General features: G+C 34.5%; 3 protein-coding genes across 3 annotated transcripts in view; 1 reads left to right on the forward strand and 2 right to left on the reverse strand.

The window, feature by feature from the left end:
- LOC123688953 (disks large 1 tumor suppressor protein) overlaps positions 1-24,418 on the forward strand; it is a 742,726-nt gene that overhangs the window by 39,920 nt on the left and 678,388 nt on the right. The window lies entirely within an intron of this gene.
- LOC123688954 lies at positions 5,224-7,087 on the reverse strand. Its single transcript, XM_045627728.1, has 2 exons — positions 6,930-7,087; positions 5,224-6,792 (listed from the first exon to the last, which is right to left on the reverse strand). Exons 1-2 carry the CDS (start codon positions 6,942-6,944, stop codon positions 5,284-5,286), a joined length of 1,524 nt encoding a protein of 507 aa, XP_045483684.1. The 5' UTR covers positions 6,945-7,087; the 3' UTR covers positions 5,224-5,283.
- LOC123688955 lies at positions 16,942-18,859 on the reverse strand. The gene is made up of 3 exons (XM_045627729.1): positions 18,707-18,859; positions 17,723-18,568; positions 16,942-17,645 (listed from the first exon to the last, which is right to left on the reverse strand). The coding sequence occupies exons 1-3, from the start codon at positions 18,734-18,736 to the stop codon at positions 17,004-17,006; spliced, it is 1,518 nt and encodes a 505-aa protein (XP_045483685.1). The 5' UTR covers positions 18,737-18,859; the 3' UTR covers positions 16,942-17,003.

Below are 24,418 nucleotides of genomic sequence, written 5' to 3' on the forward strand. Positions count from 1 at the left end.
GATTTATTATGTTGTAGATTCAGATTTACCGTTTTGCTAGAGGCTTAGATGTGAAGATATGTTCTAGTAGTGGTCAACACGTTGAAGAAGTCGGTACATGTACATTAGGTATAATTACATACCAATTTATCAATTATACTGAGATGAATTATTGAAGTCTAATGGATATGGGTTCGCATTATCCCATTCATCATATTCTATTCCGTTTCGTAGATATTTCTTAGACGCTTTTTTATATTCAATGGAAATGAAGTACAATCTTGATTAAGCCTATTTCCGTATAGTTCTTTCGAAGTAATATTGGCTATAAAAGCCAATGATATTGATTATAGTTTTTATTAGGTGATAGTGATAAAAAACAGCCTTTTATCTTAAATGGGGTTCATTGAAAAGAATGATGGAAATAAAAGTAGTACCTAATTAGTTTTGATATTTCAAATAAAATCCTCAAACTGAGCAACAAATGTATTTGAAATTTTTAGTGAATTTCTGTTTATCCACAATAATTCGATTAATGATCAATTGAAAGATTTTAATTTTAATTTTTTGGCGGAAATTCATTATAAATGAAATAAAACTCTTGTTTCGCCACACTGTGGCTTCATTGGCTATATTTTTGACTGATATGATGAGTACAGGGCTTGAATGAAATTTATATAGCGGAAAAAAAACCGAGAAAAAAACACTAAATTGACAAAAAATATGATATCTCATCGAATATTCCCATTTTTCTGTCAATGTTTAGTTTTTTTGTCCCTACAAGCCCTGTTCTCTTATTAGTAAAAATGTAGCCTGATGAAGCTACAGTGTGGCGAAACAATTATTGCTAGCAATCATAAAGTTTAGAGGAAATAACTCTATTTTAATCTATATAAATTGAATCATTGTGTAATAGTTATTTGTTTTACTACGCAGCAAAATAGTCTACATATTGACTGCCGCAGCTGATAGTTAGGCAGTCAATCTATTTTGCTGCCATTGTTTATAATGATATGTAGAAGATATTATTTTATTTGCAAATTATTACATTTCTCACAATCTCTAATTTTTTTCTGTAGTAATGAATTAAAACAAAATTTGATAGAAATCGCAATTGTTGGAATGGTTGGTTGCTATAGAAATGTATACGTCCACAATAATTATACTTTGACAACGTATAAAATATTTTACAGTTTTTTGTTCTTTTCGTTGAAGTCATCGACTGCTACGGTCATTAGCCTCTAACCTAACCAACACCAGACATGAACAAAATTCATGACCTAGCCAGGATTCGAACCTGGTACCTTCGGCACCACAGTCGACCTTTCAGTCCACTGCAGTACCGAGGCAGTTCTTTTGACAGTTTTTTGGAAAAAATATTGGATATATTTGTATTATGGACTCTGATAGCGACTTAGAAGTACTTACTCTTCCAAAAATCAGCAAGGTGGCAAAAAATATTGATTGTAAAAAAATTTCGACTGTTTTATTCCCATTGAGAATAATCATTTTGCTGCCTAGGCCTAGGCAGGAAAGTTCTTACTTTGTGTCGGCAAAATTAATATTTTTTCAGAGTCTTCGGAGTAAATTATCGAAATACACAAGCAAAATTAGTATTAGATATAATTCTTTTCTCCGATCGAATATGTGCTATGCAGAAATACCAAAAAATATGAATGAAAGACAATAATTGAAATTTTTAGAAGGATATTCAATCCATGAACTAAAGAATTCGAATTTCTCGAATAATGCTTTCGATATGTTTGTTCATTGTCCTAGGAATTGGCTCATAATCATACACCAGAATGCCTGTCTTCAAGGTTGGGCTGGATACACTAAATTAAATCAATTAAATTTTTTCGATGAAATGTAGGTACGTATTGACCTTTCGAATTAAAATTGAAAATTGACTGTTCAGTTGTTGAACATAACACAAAAATTCATACGGAATTCCTTAAAAATCGAATAATTTCAATCATTTGAAAATTTGATACCTGTGAAATTCCGTAATTTCATAACATATGAATTTCGAAATGTCTTCTGTAGTTATTGCTTTCGAAAAAGTTCATGAAGGTGTTTTAGACATTTTAAACATAAATTTTATATTTTCAACCCAAATCTCATTTAAAATTTTTCAAATGTCCGAAAGGCGCACCACCAATGACGAGCCAATTCAGTGCACAACTCGAAATGAAGATTTTTGTTAGGAAAATGTATCATCTATTTCGAAGTTAAAAAGTCCACCTCATAAAAATTCATAGATCTTCCCTTATATCGCAAGAAAAGAACCGGTTCAAAAAAAAAAATTCATATCAGTAAACCATATAAGAAGCTCAGTTTTTGTGCACAAGCGTCGACTAGAAAACTTTCGATATTCAGAGGCGATCTCCACCGAAGCCATTTCTCTGCATTCACTGCGGAATTGTGAAAAACATTCCAGGTCGTTACGATCTTCGTTATGAATAATGCACATATTAATTATCAACGGCATAAATTTGCGCCAGTCTTGACTAGATCGTCTTGGACGGATCGCTCTGCAAAGAAGCGTACCAACGCCTCGGGAGAAGTTGCCAATTTGCATAATTATTCAATTTGTTCGGATGCTTCTTGGTGGATCTGAGACGACGTGTCACTTATGGGTATCGAATTTCCAATCGTGGCAATTAGCCGACTAGTAATCATCTTTGAATGCAGCCGATTTTTCATGTCTTGCTGCAGCCCTACAAATGTATTAATTAATATAATCTTGGATATTTGTTATGAGTACCTTTTACGTCTTATGTAATATACCTTCGTTGAGGCAATTGCAGACTGGTTCTTCAATCATGGATGGTGAACCATTTCGTTTTTTGCACAAACCAACAGACATTTTGGTACCCGAGATTTTTTAACTGTTCCAGGTTAATTTTTGGGTATTGGATACTCAGATATTGTCTTTCAGATAAATTTTTTGAGATATGCTACATTCAACATTTTTAACTTGTATATTTCACGTTATTCAAGTAGGTATTTATCACAAAATTTAGCTATATTACGAAATACTGGTTTAACGTCTGCGAATTAATAAAGGAAAATAAAATCACGTCTGGGAGACAATTTTTCAATTCTGGAAAAAATACCTCTTCGAACGGGACTCGAACCCGGAACCTCAGAATCACAAGTCAGTTGGTCAGAGCGCTGGACTAGTTATTCAGAGGTTGCGGGTTCGAGTCCCGCTCGAGGAGATTCTTTTTCCAAAATTGAGAAATTTTCTGAAAGCTATGATGTTACATTCTTATATTACGTTATTCACTGAAAGTTCTCTTTTTTTTATATGACTTTCTAGAATGGAGTTTAGGAGGGTAGTTTCGCTGTAGGCTCCAACATTGGTTAGCCATCAGGTGGATATCTGATCGTCCTTTGAATACATCATAGTTTTAGTGTCCTGATTGAATAACACCTGTTTTCAATATAATCACCCAAACTTTCTGAACAGCGATCTTGGTGGCTGTGGAGTTAGTGAATTGGACATCTTACGAATATGTTACAACCAAGAATTTCAAAATTTGAGAGCATAACTTTTATTAATCCTACGTAATTCTCAGATGCTTCATTGATCCCAAGAAAATATTGTGAAGGGTTTTCCAATAAGAGGTTTCATTTTGAATAGCCCGCTACCTGGACAGTTGTCACATTTGAAGTTGTCATCTTTTGACATTACTAAAACTAAAACGATACACGCCTCAACAAAGTATTAAAATTGTTGAATTCACTACAAAGAAAATAACAATATTGCAGTCGCAGTTCGCAGAAATATTTGGGTTGTGAAAGTGGTGAAAAAATTTGAGCTGTTGGGACAATTTAGTGATGTGAAGAATCGAAATTGTGTGCGTCGCTCAAGAACAACTGAAAATATTGTTCCTCTAGTCCGCTGTGTTTACAAAAAACTAGGCTTGTTGATCCCTCGTTGATTTTGGGAATTATACTATTGTTAATGATGTTTTACGGCCGAAATTGGAAGATATTGATGTGGACTATGTTTATTTCAAAGATGGCAGCGTTATGTGGCACACAAGCAATGAAACAATCGCAATTTCACAAGAAAAGTTTTCTGACCGTGTTATTTCTCGAAGAGGTGATCACAATTTCCTGAAGAGCACATCCATTCATCGTTTCAAAGCAGATTATGTAAGATTTTTTCACCCTGTTTAGATATCCGTATATTTATATACATATTTACTTATTTATTTTTGTTTGTTTTATTTCAATTATAAGATATAGATTATTCCCATTACACTTCATTTTACTTTATTTTTGATTATCAGGGTTGTACTGGACTGTTGAGTTTTCATTTTATGCACCTCCCCATGAAATGTTTATAATGAAAGATTATTACAGGGATTATTTTTGTTGGATATATTTTTCCCAATTTGGTATTGTAGACTAGTTATTTTACTATTTTTTTTGTTTGGTCGGAATTGAAAACCGGTGGGAGTTTTGTTTCAAAACTCTCTTCGATATTCTCACCAATTTCCAACAGCTGTTTATATATAATGTATTTTTGTATGATTATTGTTTTGAAAAGTATTGTTGGAAATAAAGTATATATTATTATTATTATTATTATAATTGGCCACCCAGATCTTTAACACCCTTAGACATTTTTTTTGTGGCCACGTGAAAGATAATGTCTACACCAATGCTCCACAATCGATTCAAGATGAAATTCGTTAAGTCATAGAGGTCCTATAGCCGCAAATGTGCAAATTGGTCATGGAAAATTTCATGAAAAGGTTATGGTGCTGCAACCGTAGTCGTGGTTTCTATCAGACTGATCGTTTTTTTTTAATATCTTTTATTGGAAAACCATTCATTTTATACCGAAACTTTCTAGCTCTGATAGTTTCGGACTAAAGTACTCGGTTAAGTATTGAAATTACACAGCTGATTATTCTTTCAAATTTCTGTTCATTGATATTCTATGTCTCAAAATTTTTTTTTATTGTGTTTCATTCGAATAGATCTTGTAGTTCCTTCCATTTCTCCAGAAATTATGATTATTCGACTTCGTATCAAATCACTGAGGAATATATATTCCCCCTCATTATTGTAAAACTTATTTAAATTTTAAGAGAATTAAAATTCATTAATCACATTCCATTGTTTGAAAAATATTAATTCATTACGGATTTTCGATATCAATCATAAAGAATCATATAGTTTTCTGATCCTTTGAGGGGGTGAAAATACCAAATCGAATTGAAAGAAAAAATTCCTTATTTTATTGCATTTAATACATCCCTAATGAACATGATCTAATCTAATTTATTGCTTCTTCTTCTCCTCTACAGTGGCTTTCTTCTCTTCGGCGGGTTTTTTCTTGTCTGTTGTTTCCCTCTTGAAAGCATATTTGGCGTCAACAATGCTTGGCAATTCACCGTATACTGATTGGCCAACAGGAAGATCGTAAGATCCTACGAGTTGAGCTGGTTGGATTTGGTATGATCCAGAACCGAATTGAGTAGCTCCGAAAGTGGCAGCACTACCGTAGTGAGCATCTGCGATTTGTTGGGCAGCCAAAGCATTGGAAGCTTCCAAATGGGCAACAGTGTTGGAAGCATCGATGTGGTGGGTTGGTGCAAGGATAGCTCCTCCATCAACAATGGTTTGGTGTTCAGCACCATAAAGTCCTCCGTATTGAGCACCGTAGAGTCCACCGTATTGGTGTTGAGCATCGTAAAGTCCGTTGTATTGGACAGCAACAGATGGAGCTACAGCGTAGTCAACTTTGTGTACGTTGACGACTTCGGGTACCTTGACAACAACTGGGGTTGGAACATGTACTGGGACAGGTTTGTTTACTTTGACTGGAACAGGGTGTGGTACTTGAACAGCGACTGGTTGTGGTACCCTGATGTACACTGGTTTATCGTAAGGTACATTCACGGTCTTTTCAACTGGTACTGGGTATGGTTTCTCGACTGGAACAGCTACTCTGACATGAACTGGCACTGGGACAGGGCTTGGAACCTTAACGGGGTAAGGCCTGTCAACTGGGACTGGAACATGTACGTTGTATGGAACTGGTACTGCCTTGGGGACTGGAACAGGGTAGGGATGAGCTACTGGGACGTGTCTGGTGACCTGGACTGGTACTCCGTAGGGTTGAGGTACGGGAACTTGCTTGGTGATGGTGTGGACGGTGTTGATATGTTTGTGTTGGACGGTATCGACGTGATGTTGAGTGTCAACGTTGGAGATGTGTCCTTGACTAGCAGCCAAACCATTTCCGTAACCGTAACCTTGAACGTAGGAGGTGGTGATTGGTGCACTGTATCCAGAGATCAGAGCAGCGTTACCCAAACCATATGATCCAGAAAGAAGACCGTAGTTGCTCAATCCAGAGCCGAAGCCATAGTCGCTAGACTTGATCAAGCCAGAGTTGTAAGCGTAATCGTTGGCTTTGATTAAACCAGCACTACCAAAACCAGAAGAGAAACCAGAGGATGAGGCAGAGTTTCCTTGTTGAGCACCGAAAGCAGCGCCGGCTCCGTTCAAGAGCGAAGATCCTTGAGCAGAACTTTGGGACAATCCACCGAAAGCAGAGGAAGCACCAGATTTGGAAGAAAGTCCAAATGCTCCTGAGTTAAGACCACCTTGACTTCCGAAAGATGAGAAAGATCCAGATGAGAATCCGCTCTGGCTGCTTCCGAGGTTCAAGGAGGATGGTGTTGAGGAAGAGGAGAAAGTGGTCTCCTTCAAGATGTCAGCAACATTGTTGATGCTTTCAGTTGGTCCTTCAGCGGCCACAACGGCGAAGATCAGAGCAAGGCACTAAAAAAAGAATCGTAACAATTTTATGGTACTCTAGCAGTTATTTCATTAAAATTCATAGTGATATGCTAATATTTTTCAAATCGATGATTTTTTCTACAAGTTATTTGAACTAATTTCATTGAACAGATACTTACAACTACTGCCCTCATTGCTGTTCGTTTTTGTTGAACTTTGGGAAACGAATGATTTCGAAGAGATATAGAACAACCTTTTATATTTTTCAGATTCTATAGGGTGAAGGACGATTAGGATAAAACAGGTATTCGCGTTCGTCCATGGTTGGAATGTCAGCACATTTGTGTCGTCCAATTAATTCAGGAAGACCATATGTTTATTCAAATTTGTGTTTGATGGTTCGAACAAGAATCTTCGATTCAAATTTTGCCAAATATTCGTGTGAGAACATATGAGGATATTGGATTTATTGGTTTGTTGTTGCTACATATATATTTAGAGTACTGAATATTAATATGAACTATTTTATTCGAGAGAATTTTCGATCCTATTTCATATTCATCTTCAATTCATTGAAATCAATCAATCTTTAGATATAGAAGTATCAAAAGCAATTTCCTATCATTTTTGAACTTGAGAAATAATTTCATTACAATGTAATAATTTTCATTTACTTGAATATTTCATGCATAGTTCTTAAAAAATGTATTATCCTTCAAATTTTGCATTTCTTCATAAATTAATCGAATTAAAAGGATTCAATTCTTAAAATTGTTTCAACAAATATACAGCTACATTGATACATGAACAGCTCTATCAATTTCAAATGAATTGCAATTTAATGCAGTGAAAGGAAATTTGAATTATGAACTACGATTAGAAATGATTATCATGAATTCTTTGAATTTTATCGAATGAACTATCAATTATGAAAATGAATGAAACTGAGACAAAATCAAGAAAAATATATTTTTGAAGTTTATTAATCCATTTGAATTCATAGGTCGAGTGCTATGGGGTTAGATTATTCCCTGAATAGCTCGAAATGTTTTATTATTAATGAAATTGGACATTTCCTACCGATGAGAATGTTCCTTACACTTCGTTAGTTATGTTTGTGTTTAGGTTTCCTTGATTAGGCACCTACGTGTCCCAATAATTGATACGAAAAGTCATCTAAGTTTGCATGTGTACTTTCGAAATTCTATGAGATCGTCATCTTCGATTAACGATTGAGGAATTCATATTTTCGATAAATATTTTGAAATAATTGTAAAAATAACAAGTATTTGACGAAATGAAAAAACAATTTATTATTTTATATTATTCATTTATTACTAGATTACCTATTGAAGAGAAACATTTCAGATAAATAGTTGAATTTTTTATCTGGTTGTCGTCGATTCATCTGTTCCAATTACCCAGGTGTTCAAATAATAATTAACCTATCTTGAAAAGAAAATTCATTCTTATTAATCGAATATTTTCTTTCTTCCAGTTCAATTATTCTGCTTGGGTCTGATGAAATATCCATTCCATTGAATCAATATTGATTCAATTCTAATTGGAAGAACCAGAACCAATGTAAAAATATTTTCTTTCCTGATTCTAGTCAATATCATTTTTTAAACAGGTATAGGTATATGTATATCTATTTGGTTATGATTGGAAGCAAAAATTAATTAACCTTCTGCAATCTTGCCCTGTTTTATTATGACACAAATATTTAGATTGTGACTTCGATTGTTCATGTTCCATAACTTTTGAAAATAACTAACGTTTACTGTAAGATACTTTTATGGACCTATCTGAAATAGTTTACGGTGCCTGTATAGGATATTGTCAGACTTTTTGAGAAATGTTCTACCTATTCTATTCTTTTTTTTTTCGATGTTTCGATAGTTATTTTGCTATTTGGGATGAAGACACATTCAAATATCATAAAAATAGGTCGAAGTACGAGTTTTACTCTAGAGGTGTAACTGATATTATTATTTTATTTTATTCAGGTTCTTTCCAACATCATATTGGCCTTCAAAATATGTTTAATATACTTATTTCGGGGTTGTAAAAAGCAGATGGCAAATATCGGTATAAAAATTCCTGATACCATATAAGATAAATTTGAATGCATGAATCAATTTTTCCTTCTTCAATTTATCATTCACCAAGAAAAATCATGCCAAAAAATTTTCATGGTTAAATTTGAAATTGATTGAATCAATAATTATTCAATGTATGATATGATATCGTCTGGTCGTAGTCTTCACGAAAAATATCACAATATTCAATGAATGAGTGTGATTGAAGTTATAATAGAAGAAATATTCAAACATTCTGACTTTTCAAAATTTAACAGCACCTATGTCTTTTTCCATTGAGCCAAATAGGGAGGAAGAGCAAGAGACGTTTATATGGGAGCCAAATATTACATTGTTATTTCCGAAACACAACCTCGAAAGTTCAGAACAAAACTTTAAATTGGCAACATTGCAACATTATGATTATAATCTGCTCCGTAAGATATTTTAGTAATGGGATGACGAAGCCAACTGCAAAATTATAATTTACTGCCTCTCATCTGGAAATTTCGTGTATAAATTTGAATCTATATCTATGACATTTATGTTTTCTTTATGTCCTTGAGTGGTTTTAGAAGATAAGAAACTATTAACTGTAGTATTAAGTATATTAGAAAGTGAAAAAAAAATAATTTTTTAATGATGAACCTGTATAGTGCTTAGGGTCAATGATATTTGGAACGAAACTTATTATTTATTGATTTAGAACACAATATTGAAAGGAATCTATTCACATTGAGAAGATTATTAAATTCGTACGAATTTAATTGATGATGAATAAAAAATAATCAAGAAAACAGCAGTTTCAGAATGCAATCAGCTCATGAATAAAACGAGCGCTAAAAAGCTTTTGACTTGACTTCGGTTCTTTTTCTTTATTATTTCTCAATATTGTGCTCAAATTTTTATGGTTGTGACGGCATATTCTACTTGAATTCGATGTTTGAAATGGTCATTCTACATAAAAATTAAAATCTCAATCCGTTCGGATCTGAAATTTTTTTTCCGATTTTTTCTTGAATTCTTATGGCTTTGATGGTGTGATCATCTTAAAAGTGAGCACGGATCTTGATACTGTTTTATTTCATCAAAACCCAAAATCTCAACTCGGTTTTGTGGTCACAAAAATATTGGATGCAAAATGAAAATCTTCATCTCGATCGAATCTGAAGTTTTGAAATGAACAGGAAAATTTCAAACGGCCATATTTACGAATCCCCTAGACGGATACTGCCTATTAGGACCGGTTTTTTCACATGCGAATCAATAAACGAATGAATAACGAACTTATTGGCGGCATTCGAAATTCGAAGTTCTAGCTCATTTCATTAGGGAGTTGTCGTGAATACGGACGGATAGTCGGCCGGAAGAACGAACAGAATCGATTTTGAGGGAAACTTTTTATCAATCAGTCAAATGTGATAGTTTGAGACCATTACCGGCTTAAAATTCGAAAATTACAGAATTTGTGACGAAATTATAACTTTAGAGATCTGTTCGGAGACGAGAACTTAAAACGTCTTAGGGGTATTATAAACACAATTATAGCTTTGAAAAAATACCAAAACATTGAGCGAAAATTTCAGATATAATCCCTGCCGGATTGAACTGAGAGAATCAAAGTTATCAATATCCGGAAATTGGAATTCATCATTAAAAATTTTCACTTCAATTGCAAACTTGTCCAGCTCGACGAGTCGCCAATGTCGATTTTCCTGGAATAGGTCAGTTGAATTTTTTTTATTAGGTCATCACCACGTGAGTTATTGTAGACCAATAGTCGTAAGTTGTAATATTATGCAAAAATGAACCTTTTAATGATCTCTAGCATAACTCATTACAATTTTTCACTATGAAATACAAACTTTATTAGTACCTAAAAAGGCAAGGAATTTAACTACCTGCGCTTTTGAAGATCAATAAACTCCTCTATCTACATGAGTGATAACACCGCTTATTTTCAACACTTTCCAGTTTGGTGTTTTATCCCTCGCGTAGGTCAATTATTATCGGGTTCAATCTTTTGCATATTCAACAACGAAAAGAAGTTTAAAATTATTGATGACGAATGCAGTGAGAATAACACTTCACTCAATAAATATCGGGCCAAGGCAGTAAAAGCCCCCCTTTTTTTTATTCGACTTTCTTCGTCAACATAGTTACCTTCAATAGTGATACATGTACTCGAATACTCCTCTAACTTTTCAATAACTTTTCTGCAAAAAAATTCGTCTTTTGAAATAGGCCCAAAGAGCCAAATTTCTTTCCCTGAAGCATTCTTTTGAAGTCTGCAAAAAGCCAGAAATCATTGAGAGCCAGATCTGGGGAATAGGCTGGGTGTTCAAACAGTTATAAGTCCAATTCTTCCAATTTGATCAGCGATTTGTGGCAAGGCACATTGTTGGTGAAAAGTTAGTGAACGTTTTTTGTACATTTCTGCTTTCATTTAATCCGATACGGCTTAGTAATATTAACCGTTGATGGTTTTTATCTTGTCAATATAGTCAATGAAAAATATACCATGCACGTCTCAAAATACAGAAACCATAACCATGCCAGCTGATGTTTGAGATTTTGGTCACTTTGGACCGCTTTCACTGACTTCTTTTCCATTCAGCTGCCTTTTTTTGACTTAGGAGTGTAGCTATTAATCTATGTGTTATCTACTGACACTGATACCTACAACTTCATCGTTATCTCACCTAACTTTAATTCACGATAGCTCAAACCCATTTCACGATGATTTCAAAAATCATACATGAAAGAGGAAAAACTTCACGCTTCCAATTGCCTGGAGCTCTACAAAAAACTACCTGAATGTCTGAAGGAGTTGAGAGCGATTAGGTTTCATAGAAAAATGTCTTTTATTGGAAAATACAATTTAAAACATGAATGAATATTTGAATTCGTCAAATCTTCAAAAATTATTGTTAGTTTTACTTGTTTATGTGATCAATAATTCTTCTCATTGAATGAATTAAATGTCAATTGAATATGTATGAATGTAAGGAAGGAAATTGCTTCTTGCTGTTAAATGAAGTCTTCATTTGTCAACGTTCGTGGGATAAAAAATTTCTTTGGTGTGGAAGCTATGGGTTGTGTTGGCTCAGTATCTCAATATGAAAACGGGTGATTTTTCATGATTATGAAGCTTTTTCAATAAGTGCACAAACATGCAAATTAAATGTAGATGAACTAAGGCGTAAAAGCGCCTGACTGCACTTTAGTTAGTTCGTGCATTTTCACACTCATTTTATTCATCTCTCATTCAGTAAGACCAATTTGAATACGTATTGCAAAATCCATAAAACAAACACCAACGAACAACGCTCCATTTATATTCACTCCCATATTTGCACATTGTTGGCTTATAAAAATTCATATGCACTTTTCGAAAGCCAATAAATCTCTCTTGCACATTTGGTCCGACTCGAATTTTATCAATGTAGGTGTCATCCCAAAACCTTGATCTTTCAAAGCATCAGAATATCTCCAAAATATTCTCTATAACCAAAGAGATCATCTTGATATTCATTTATTCTACCAATTTTATAGATTTCATATGAATCCGGTCCAATTATCAAAATGTCACGGCAGAAAACCCTGGACAGATATATCTGAATGCATTCTTGATGACAGAAAAACAAATATATCAATAAATCTAAAAGATTCGATGTTCCAATAGTAAGAATTATGTAGATGCCGCCATACGTGATATAATACGGTCAGTTTGAGGTCAGGATATAAACGAGAAATTGATCTGGTGGACCTGATACGATATTTCTCCTTGCCCGGAGACATCCGGAATTCTTCGCTTGACCATTTCACTTCTATTCGAAAATTTTCATCAGGAATTATATCTCTGCAGAACCTGCAATTCTTCACTGGATACTGCGGTAGCTTCGTACGATATTTTCGTTACTGTGCTCCCTACAGAACTGAAACCGAGTGCAGTTTCCAACAATATTGAAGGAATTCAGTGGAATTTCATCAATTTTTGAGCGGTCGTTCCCGAAACATATTGCTATATCATTTCATCACGATATCTGAATTTTTCGAATTTTGAACAGTGAGTCGAAATTCTATCGTCGTCATAATAATGACAACTTCTGTCTCTTTAATTCTCTCTGTCCTTATAAAATTATGAAACATGTCATTCGATGTCTGAATTTTTCGAATTTTGAACAGTTAGTCGAAATTCTATCGCCGTCATAATGATGACAACGTCGGTCTCAAATTCAATTCTCTCTGTCCTTATAAAATTATGAAACAGAGTATTATTATTATTATTCACACTGGGGTCGTTACGTCTTTTTAAGCCTTCCGGGAACTGCGACCAATTCGATCTTTTGTTCTCTAACCTATTCAAACCCAGGGAGGCCGTCGATATGGTTAACGAAACCGACGACATCCTTAGGAGCTTTGGCTATTACTTCGTGAGTATCCATAACTGACTTTCCCTGTGAGTGGTTCTTAGGCTAGTCAGCCCCGGACATTTGCACACTATGTGTTCGGCTGTTTCTACTTCCTTTCCACAGAGCCTGCAGATCTTATTTGCTGATCTACCCATGCGGTACTAAAGGTATTTGCACCGACAGTGTCCTGTCAGCAGTCCCACCATCACCAGAAGCTCAGCTCGTGGTAGCTTCAGGAGCTTCTTGGTATAAGTCGGTGAAAGCACAACATTTATTTTTGCCTGACCAAGTCCCGGAGTGTTTCTCCGGAGGGTTTTTCTATTGTCCCTCTTCCGAATTTGAACCGCTGCCTTACAGTGGGAGTAACTTCGAAATGTAGTTCGATGAAGCCACAATGTTGGCAAAACATTTATGGCAAATACATAAAAAAAGATAAGTGGAAATGAATTCAGTTTATTATTTTTTCTATAATGAATCTGCATCAAGTTGGGACCGAATCCATAAATTATCTATAAATTTGTTTTTTTTGTTGTAGAACCTCCCTTCGTCTTTATGAAAATTACAACTTTTTTTTCTTCCAAAAACCTACCCTAAAAATTTGTGTCTGCAAGTTTTCATCAGAATGCTTTCGTGTTCATTTCCTTTTGGTCGGCCTAGAGAATTCGTTGGAACCATGATTGGTTCATCAGTGTCCCTGAACCAGTCGTTAGGGATCATTTTCGGCTAAAAATTCGAATATAACAGAGTGTTGGAAGAAATAATAAGCAATTGTTTCAATTGATTCGTTAATATTGCTGTGAATGTATTGTTATTACAATTATCGTAGATGTATTTGAAATGATGTCCCACAAGGTTTCTTCAGACTATTTTACACCAGTCTTATTCAAAAATCACTTGTCATGTTTTGTTATTACGAACATGGACAAGTTTATGTCTTTAAATTTAAATCCCATGAATAACATTGTGATTATGAAAAAGAATGTCAAAAAAAAACAGCGAAATAATAAGTAACGATAATTGATTGATAATTTGAAAAAAATATATCTATGAAACTATAGGGGCTAGGAAAATAAAATTGATTGTTTCGTGTTTGTAATACCCCCATGTCACCGACATTTCGTTAGGTCTCTATTTACGGGACACCCTGTATATGAATATCATCTTTTCATCGAACTCTCACAAGTGAAAGAGAAGCAGAAAATATTAATTGGTTTTCATTAATTTTTTGTTATTGTACGTAGGAATAAAAAAATTTTGTACTAGCCGGAATTCTAGCGTTACAAAGTATTGTTTCTAACTATTCAGAATAATACAAAGTGACATTCATTGAGAAACATTATATCAAAAAATTTAGCATAAGGAAGAAAAACCGTATTGACAAATTTTATTTTTATGACTTCCGAAGTTTTCCCATTAACAAAAATGAGTCGAAAGTCGACAAAGCTCAGTTCCGACTTATCAATATGGGTGACTAATTTTATTGGTGTGATCATCATGAACTGAGATTATTTATCAGATCGAATTAAGATTTTTATTTTTCCTCATTCTAGGTACGTTTATAACGGTCGGTCGTAACTTCCTTATTTATGACACCATAAAGTTGAGGCAGAATTTTCTGCTCGTATGATGAATAGATATCATCAATTTGAATAGGGAAGCGGGTTGAATGAATTCAAATCGATTTCCTTCCACGAGTTTCATTACCTAAAGCTGTGTTCGAAAGAAATTTCGAGTAAAGTTTGCTAACTTTTTTATTCTTGGATTTGAAGTATACACTGTTTTCTTTTAGCATATATATCAAACTGCGAAATGAAATAGGATTTTCAGTTGTTGGGAATTTTGGTGGAATAATTCCATACTGAGTTCAAAGAAAAAAATTTAAACTTGACTGAAATGTTCACGTTTCCTTTTTGAGGTTGTATAAAATACATGAATTAATTTGACTCCCTTCCAAAGCATCACTCGGAAACTAAGAACTATGACTAAATTTTGAACCATTATCATATAACGATCTCCCAGAAAACGTCTAAATTTTTCCTTCATTGGCTCGGAACCTTTGGTATAGGTAAATGTACCCCACAGAACTAGTCCAGCAAAGTCACCCATAACATGCTGAAAATGTCAGTTCATGTTGGAATACTAAAATCAAGCAGTGCCGAGCGCGGTCAGAATTTGGATTAGGTACACCGCGTGTTGTAAGCTTCAAGTTTATTCCATTCAAGCAAAGTCCTCCGCTGTAAAGATGGAAGGTCTATTAGCCACAATATTGCATGCGAAGCGTTGAGCTCACATATCGTCGATTCTACAATAAGATGGTATTGGAGTGCCAAAGAAAACTCAATGAAATAAGCAAGATTAACAATCTCAACTCAGTCTGGGTTCTTGGTCACTCGGAAATTGAATTAAAGGAAATGGAGAGGTCAACAAAGAAAAGGAGCACAAACTCCTCTCATTTTCCAGAACCTTTCAAGAGAAGGAAAAAACCGAGAGTGAATCACACTGACGGAATCTTCTTGGGTTGAACAAGTTTCTTCGAAACTTTGATACTGCAAGATCTAGCCAGTATCTGGATCTTAGTAAGAATATGCTACACCTCCTCACTGAATTCCTTACAGGGTGTGGCCTAATCACCTCATGGGAATAAGACTAGCAAAAAAACGACGAGTGCAGATTCTGTGGAGAGGAAGAAGAAACTCCGGATCACATGATGAGGGATTGCCTTGCCATCGCTAGCCAACGCAATGCTTTGGACAAGAGTCTTGTAGACATGAAGAAGTAATCTTCTTGAAGTCATCCCAGATATTGGATTCCATAAGAACTTTGGAACTGGAGGGCGAGCTGTTGCACAATAGACCAAAAGGTCACGATGCGCTATGAAATTCCCCTTAAATCTAAATCTAAAAATAAAATTGACAAAAACTCACATTCATGCAATTTCAAACCTGAAATATTCAAGTTGTTTTGAATAGAATATTTTCAACTGCAAGGCTCTATCTTAATCATTTTCAGTGAATTCTTCAGTATTCCTTTTTGATTATCGATTCTCCATGTTCGGGTTAAAAATCGAGAGGAGAGGTTTGGAACATCCTATATAATATTGACCACATATATAGTAGATATTATCATAAAATTCAAATGGAACCTATACGATGATACTTAATAAAGAATATACTTTTTATCTCAATTAGTCTCAAAAAATTTTATAGAAAATTACCCCTGTATTGTGTTTCATTGAAATGGGATGATAATTGAGAAAGGATATTTGAATGCACAGACCTACAGACACAAATGCAGAATACATTTGGTAATCGAAAATGTTGAAATCTTAAACCAATATTTTTCATCCCAAAAGGACAAAGCTACCTAAGCTAAGGTAAATTTAGTTGTAACAGCAACAAAGTTATCATACTTGACAAATCCTAGTAGAATGAAGGTCTCGAAAAAAAAAACTTCAAGAAAGTTCAGTTGATGAGGCAACTACTGGGCGAATGTGAAAATATGAAAGAAACAACAATATTTCTAGGCGAAAAAAGAGAAGAGATTCAATATATCATAATCTAAACAGATATCCATATGGATGGATAGTCTTTGTAAATTATATTTCAATTGATAGTTTTCAAATTGTATCTTCTTGGATCGTTTTTTTTTTATAGAAATGAAACTATATTAGGTGATAGGTTGATTCAAAACAAATCTTTAAAATTCACAGTACTTTATTTTACAAAATTTATCACATGCTCAATCCATAACAAGCACCTTACTTCTTCTTCAAGTATTCAGAAGTGTAAGATTTCAATCCATTGTAGCTAACATAAGATCCTGGGGTGTAGGATTTCAAGCCAGAGCTGTAGGCACCGTATACGCTTGGGCTGTATGCTTTCAATCCACCGTATGAACCATAGACGGTTGGAGCGTAGGATTTCAAGGTAGAGTATGAACCATATACACTTGGGGCATAGGTTTTCAATCCGCTGTATCCACCAACAACGCTTGGGACGTAAGACTTGAGAAGACCGTATTTGTTATCATAGCTGCTACGCAAGTAGTTCAAGGGTTGAGCGTTGATGTATTTTCCCTGGATGTAGCTGCTTGGGTAGTTGTAGGCTTGGGCGTCCAAGACAGCGTGAGAGTATGGGCCAGCGTATACGCCTCCGGTAGTGTAAGAGGTTGGGTGTACAGAGTGTGCGGTCAATCCAGCACTGTAGACACCAAGGTTGTTCAAGCCAGAGTTGTAGACACCAAGGTTGTTCAAGCCAGAGCTGTACAAACCAAGGTTGTTCAAGCCAGTGGTGTAGGTGGTTGGGTGAAGAGCAGTATAGGTAGCTGGTTGGACTGAAGTGAAGGTTTTGATAGCTGGTTGCACGTAGGCAGTAGACTTGGTAACGTGGTATTGAGGTTCCTGAAATAGATATTTATAGTTAGACTTATGTTATCGATTAGATGATTGAGAATCCAAAAAAGATTGTAGTTACTCACCTTAACAACGACTGGGTGTGGTACGTTGATAGGTACGGCATGTGGTACTTCAACTGGGTATGGGGCAGGTACTGGCACTTGGTATTGTACTGGGTACTTAACGTAGACTGGTTTCTCAACTGGTACAGGTACAGTTTTGGTAACGGTAACTGGGTAGGGTCTTGGGATTTCTACTGGTACATTGACACGTACTTCAACTGGGACAGGTTGGGGAACTTTGACTGGGTATGCCCTTGGTACATCGACTGGTACTTCAACTTTAACTGGTACTGGTACAGGTCTTGGCACCTCAACGGGGTAGGGTTTAGGGATTGGTACAGTTTTGGTTACTTCGACTGGGTAGGGTTGTGCTACTGGTACAGGTACTTGTTGGGTGATGGTTCTGACCTGAACGTTTTGGGTGGAACCACCTTCTTTGATTGGTCCGTGGAATACTTGTGGGGTGCCGTATGTGGTTCCCAAAGAGGCTCCATAGGAAGCTCCGTATGCAGCTCCAAGACCAGCAGAGGCGATGTTGGAGTAAGCAGATGGAATTCCGTAGCTGCCACCAACAAGAGAAGATTGGGCTAATCCGTTGATTCCGGACCAACCTGCGATTCCAGAACCGTAGTTGGAGTAGACAGATGGGCTTCCATAACCATAGATGTTGGAGTAAGCAAGGTTTGGTGAGTATCCACTGTAGATGCGTTGGAGGTTGGAGTATTCAAGACTGTGTGGGACGGAGGTGTAGGAGAGTTTCGATTCGATACCATTTGGCAAGAAGGGGGCGTACCTCTTGTATTTGCCAGTTACTTTGGGTTCGTTCTCGGCTGCGGCGAGAGCCACGCAAAGGGCAATAGTGATACACTGAAAAAAATTAAAATTATTCATAAATCGTCCATCCACAAATAGAGCCTTTAGGAACTCCGTTTGAAATGTTGTTCAAATGGTTTGAATACAGAAAGATTAATGTGAATATACATTCGAAAATTTTGATTTACTTACCGCGAATACCTTCATGTTAATGTGTATCATACGAAAGGTATGAATCGAATGATTTCTTCTCAAAAGGGTAACCTTTTTATATTGTCTTCCAAAAACAAGCCGGCTCTTGCTGAAGGACGATTTTAGAATACAAGTTGGCCGGCCGGCTTCAACAAGGAGTCGAATTTTGTGGTTACAAGTTCATCCATTAATTTTATTATAAGTTATTCAGCCTTGACGACAAGTTCATCTTCAGATGTTAATATGTCAGTGTTGGTCGATAGGTGGGATCTCGAACCATTTTTCTCGTTTGTATATTTTTTTATTCGATATGGAAATGTGACGGACTGATCTATAAAACATTCGGTAATGAATGATGACTTCGATTAATGGAAATTATTCAAGTATTTTTCCGAATATTTCGTAACTCATTCGATCAAGGTATATAAGTTGATACAGTATTTGATATACGTACGATTTAATTCATTTATTACTTGCGGTATTATTGTATTCTATTTCTTAGTCAAATCTGATACAGGGTGTTCCATATTTACGAGTTCTCACGTCAGGGACATTTCAAGTGTTCGAATGAAGACGTATTTTGAATGAATTCGTTACTTAATTTTTATCAAAGTAATAAATATATTTCAATAGTTCTGAGTATACCAATGCTACTGAAATTAAATATTCTACACATCGAGTTCAATTAATATACTTCGCAATAATGTGAAAAATATAATTTTTTCAACTTCTTAATAGAAGTTCAAAAAATAAGATGGTGTTTGCGAAATTCAATAGCATAAATGAAAAGTACAAACAGATAACCATAACATTCTTTGGAAAATGTATCGAGAATTTATTTAGGTAATCATTTAAGAAGTTCGTTAACAGTAATAATTGAAATTTGTGGTCGCTAAATTTCCACATCTATCCTCACTTCTCACGCGGAGTTTGATCTTTTGCTGTTATTTATTTCATTAATAGTTCTCTGAAATTTTTTCTGTGATTTTTGAAAAGAAAAATAACTGAACGAGAAATACGTCTTTATTTTTTATTGCAAATGGAACAAAATGGTGGAAGAGAAACCTATGGGTTTTGATCCACAATTACACATGTTCTACTTCCTTTCTGAACTCTTTGTAGATTGAAATTCAATTTGTTTATGTAAAATAATCCCTCGAATGTATACATGCCAAATTTCAGAAGAATGATTTTCCTAAGGGCACTCAAAAATGACTCTTAATAACAATTTTACATCACATTGATCCATATCTCAAATAAATCGTTTTATACACAATCTATGAAATTCCCGATATAATAAACGTTAACGTACTTATGTGTGAATGCTCATTTCACAAGGATGCTAATTGGAGTGTAAACCTATGAGAATAGTCGTAAAGAGTATATTTCACTCGTTTCTAGCGTAACATTTGTTTATTTGCAGCTAAATCGGAACAATAAGCTTCTTTGTAGTGTTGGATAGGGAATTAGTAGTATTCACATACCTACGTATATTTTCCAATGGTTGTTAATCTGGACCTGCCTCTATTGATGGAAGCGATTAACCTTTATTACTTTGAATGTTCACGGTCATGTTCAATTTTAGAATATTACGGTCAGAATGGCTATACCTATCGATAGAGGAAATATTTTGCCATACGTTCCACATTCAATGTTTTTTGCATGTTCGTTCTTGTGCTCTTTTCATTTCGACCCATTGTTAGTTCGTCATTAATTGATTTGAAATTAATTTCAACAACAGAGGAGCGAATCCATCAAATGACATAGTTTTAGAGTTGTAGAGTTTGAAATTTTGTGTTTCTCAATGTCATAAGTTGAAATTTACCGATTCGTTTGAAAACTTCGTTCCAAAACTACTTACTTGAAGTTAGTACTTTTGGGTGTTGTTGTCACTGAAATATTATGTCATTTTTCAATATTTTGTTTCAATGTTCTATACCTAGTGATATTCATGATATCCAATCGAAATTTCGCACGAAGCTCGAAAATGTTATTCTATATACAGGGTGAGTCTTTGATTCGTACATATATTTCAACCAACGATTCATGATGAGGATGAGGGAAAACTTTTTTCCTTTACCATTTTTTCCGATTCGGCTCTGTTGAGATGATACTGACTGTTGAAAATCCATAAATTTTATCTCCCGAATGGAATGAAATCGAAGGAAATTATTTTCGGAATATAAATCGGATCACAAAATTCCATGAAAGTTCGATCAACTCCAGAATGCCCACTATTGAATCTGAAAAAATAGTAAAAGAAAAAAAGTTTCTTCAGACCTCAGGAATCTTCGGTTGAAAGATAGATAGATAGATAGATAGATAGAAAGATAGATAGATAGATAATTTATTGATGCTCTTTTACAAAAATTCATTGTATTGCACACGTCACAGGATTCGATAAAAAGTACAACTTCGAAATGATATAAATCATTTCTCATCATTGTCAGAATATAAAAATAATAGAGATAACTTAATATAGTTATACAATTCTTAAATGATACAAAGTATCATTGTCAAAATATAAAGGCATTACTCAATAAAGTAATAACTTCGAAATTGTATAGAGCATTTCTCATCAATGTCAGAATATAAAAATAGTTGGAATAACTCAATAAAGTTATACAATTCTTGAATGATACAGAGTATCATTGTCAAAATATAAAATATAAATGCATTACTCAATAAAGTAATACGAATATGAATGATATAGAATACCATTCCTCATTACAAACATTACAACACAAAGAATAAATTAATTTAAAAGAGATTAAAATTGGAATAACTCAATAAAGTTATACAATTCTTAAATGATACATAGTATCTTTGTCAAAATATAAAAGCATTACTCAATAAAGTAATACGACTATGAATGATATAAAATACCATTCCTCCTTACAAACATTACAACACAAAGAATAAATTAATTTAAAAGAGATTAAAATTCAAACTACTGGACAGGAACTCTTGGACACTCCAGAACGCATGCTGCCGCAAAAATATATGTACAAGTCAAAAACACCCTGTATAATTCACACAACATCTCAAGTAATCAGGGAAATATTTGGAATGTCTTTTCCAATATTCTTCTCAAATGATGAAGGAGTCAATATGAAATTTTGCATAGAATTCAAAATTATTTTTTGGTTGATACATTCTTGCAAAACTTCGAGTCGTTCGTATCTGTTGTCACAGAATTATAAGATCCTTTTTCGCGATTATGCTTGATTTTTTTCTGGTTCTGATGATGATAAAAACACGAAATTTTGCACAAAGCTTCAGCAAAATATCAACTCTATAGGTTCGTGGTCACAAAAATATTGGGTGATTTTGCCCTAGTTCTGGTTACGGGTAACGCTATCAGCACAAAATTTTACTGAAATATTCAATATTTTTTCCAATTTTCTACAGTGCTGATCATATTATCAATTTATCATTGTTATCATTTCAATAAAATATCCCAAATATTAACACAGTCGGATTTGTGATCATGGAAATATTGGGTGAAATTTTTTAATATACTTCATGAATTTTCTATGATTCTCCACGTTCAGCCAGTGTAAATTGTTTATTCAAAATTTGAACTTATTCAAACATTTCAAGAATAAAATTTTGTTCAAATCCTTGATAAGCTCTAAGCGTCAATTGGAATTTTGAGAATTATGTACAAATGAACAAATACTCATTAATGTATCTTTCTTTACGCAAACTTATTCATAGAAAAATTGAAAGAGATGCCATTCAAACACCACAAAACAAGCCTTCGACTTGGCTGCGATATGTGGATCACACATTCATCATCTGGTTTCACGTCGAGAAACATCTGAATTCTGAATGCCTTCTCGAGCCATCTGAATAGTAGACACCAGAACATTCAATTAAGAGAGATAGGCGCTTGCCATTTCTCTACTTTTTAGTAGCAAGAAATTCGGAAGGCAGACTAGGAAATCTAATCACCTTCCACAATAAAAACAGGGGTAATTAAGACACTTGCAGGGAGAGCTCGACGTATATGCGAGTAAGAATACCTTCGAAAGAATCACTTGACACAAACCCTTCTGTTCAATGGTTATGGCTCGAAAGAAATTTATCGAGCATCAGGTCAAACACGAGAAAACATATCTCCTGAAATAAAGCTTACTTGTCTTTCACGACTTCGGCGACTGACAAATTCAGAAAACTTTTTCAGAGGCGTAACATAGAATTGATTCAAAGTAGTGCTGAGGATGAAATTTTTCCCAAGGCTGGTGCTTATAAAACACCTTGCAACTGTGGAAAAGTTTACAACACGAAACATTCGAACACGAATGGTGTTTGCATCATTCAGAAAAGTTCTAAAATATCTTGAACGAGCAAATATCTTGTTCTCACAGTCAGAAATTCTATCGACATCAATACTATGCAAGGATAGATATGGAAGGTATGTGAACTGTATGAGTTATCATGATAGATATAATTGTTTTCGGTTAGTTTGTTAGAGATGAGCAGTTCTTTTGGATATGATCTCCCTCAAAATTCGGCAATTCCAGTGATTATTTTACATATACAAGTGTTTTCTCGGAGATATTGGGAATTTTCTGAATAAAAATTTCAAACTCAGTTCAAAATCAATATTTGAGTAACATTTTTTGAAATTTTCTTTCGAAGTTTAACGTGTTTACGTTCGGATAAACGGACAGAATTAAATTTGAGAACGGGTTCGTCATCAGTGACGAAAATATGGCTGCCGAATTTGGTAGAAATTCCGCTCCTTACATATAGAAGCGCCTGAAAAGGCTGCTAAGCCGACCCTGGTGTCAACTTATTATCTCAGTCTGAAGTCTGAGAAACCTCTGAAGATGCCTGCCGTAGTGGTAGGCCAAACGTTGAATTCTTTTGAACAATCCCACCGCGAAATCCTGCAGTATTACATTTCCTTCATATGTTTAATACATAAGACTTTCAAAAAGATGCAGTTGAAGATATGAACATTAAGTAGCGAAATAATCGTTATTTTTTATACATCAATAAGGGTAGGTATTAGGCTTAATTGCGAAAGCAGAACAAATCTAAAAGTCTATTCGTTTAGGAAGAACCTTTCAACCGTTGCAGTAAAAAGTCTGCAATAGCGCTTATTAAGCCATTATTTTGAAGGCAGAATAATTTTTCCGTAAAAAACAGTATTTCATCAATACACCAATACACGAAACTTGGTTTTATCAATTTTTCAAACAAAAAAATTTGTGTTGTTTGAAAAATTGATAAAAACAAATTTCGTGTATTTATTTACAAATTTAAGTCACTCTAAATTTAATTTAGAGTCACTTAAATTTTGACAAACATCTTTTGAAGCTTGTAGCCGTGACAGCCATTCGGCTTATATGATTTTCCATCGTTAATGTCATACCTTCCTCTTCACAATAAAATAAACATCCATTATTCATTAATTTCTCTTGAAATATACTGTCAATAACGATTTTTTTGTTGAAATCATTTTTTTATCTATTAGTTTTTCATGGTAAGGACTAAATATTTTTGAGGTAAGAATTCAGGGTGGTTTTAAATAATCTCAGTTTTTCATGGCCTTTCTATAGGAAAAAAGAATCTGTTCAAACACTAAAAAAATTTTAATAGGTATAAAAATTAACGAATTTGCATCAAATAATAAACGCAAAGGAACGAAAAAGCAAGTACCTAACACACATGATCACTTTGAATTGCTGTATGAATTCA

The sequence above is a fragment of the Harmonia axyridis genome, chromosome 1 (genome assembly GCF_914767665.1).
Source record: "Harmonia axyridis chromosome 1, icHarAxyr1.1, whole genome shotgun sequence".
Lineage (NCBI taxonomy): Eukaryota > Metazoa > Arthropoda > Insecta > Coleoptera > Coccinellidae > Harmonia > Harmonia axyridis.

Excerpts from the sequence above, each read along its gene's own strand:
- LOC123688955 (XM_045627729.1), bottom strand. The coding sequence starts at position 18,736 with ATGATACACATTAACATGAAGGTATTCGCG. Across the intron at positions 18,569-18,706 it reads TTAACATGAAGGTATTCGCG|TGTATCACTATTGCCCTTTG; the intron begins GTAAGTAAATCA and ends AATTTTTTTCAG. Across the intron at positions 17,646-17,722 it reads CACACCCAGTCGTTGTTAAG|GAACCTCAATACCACGTTAC; the intron begins GTGAGTAACTAC and ends TATCTATTTCAG.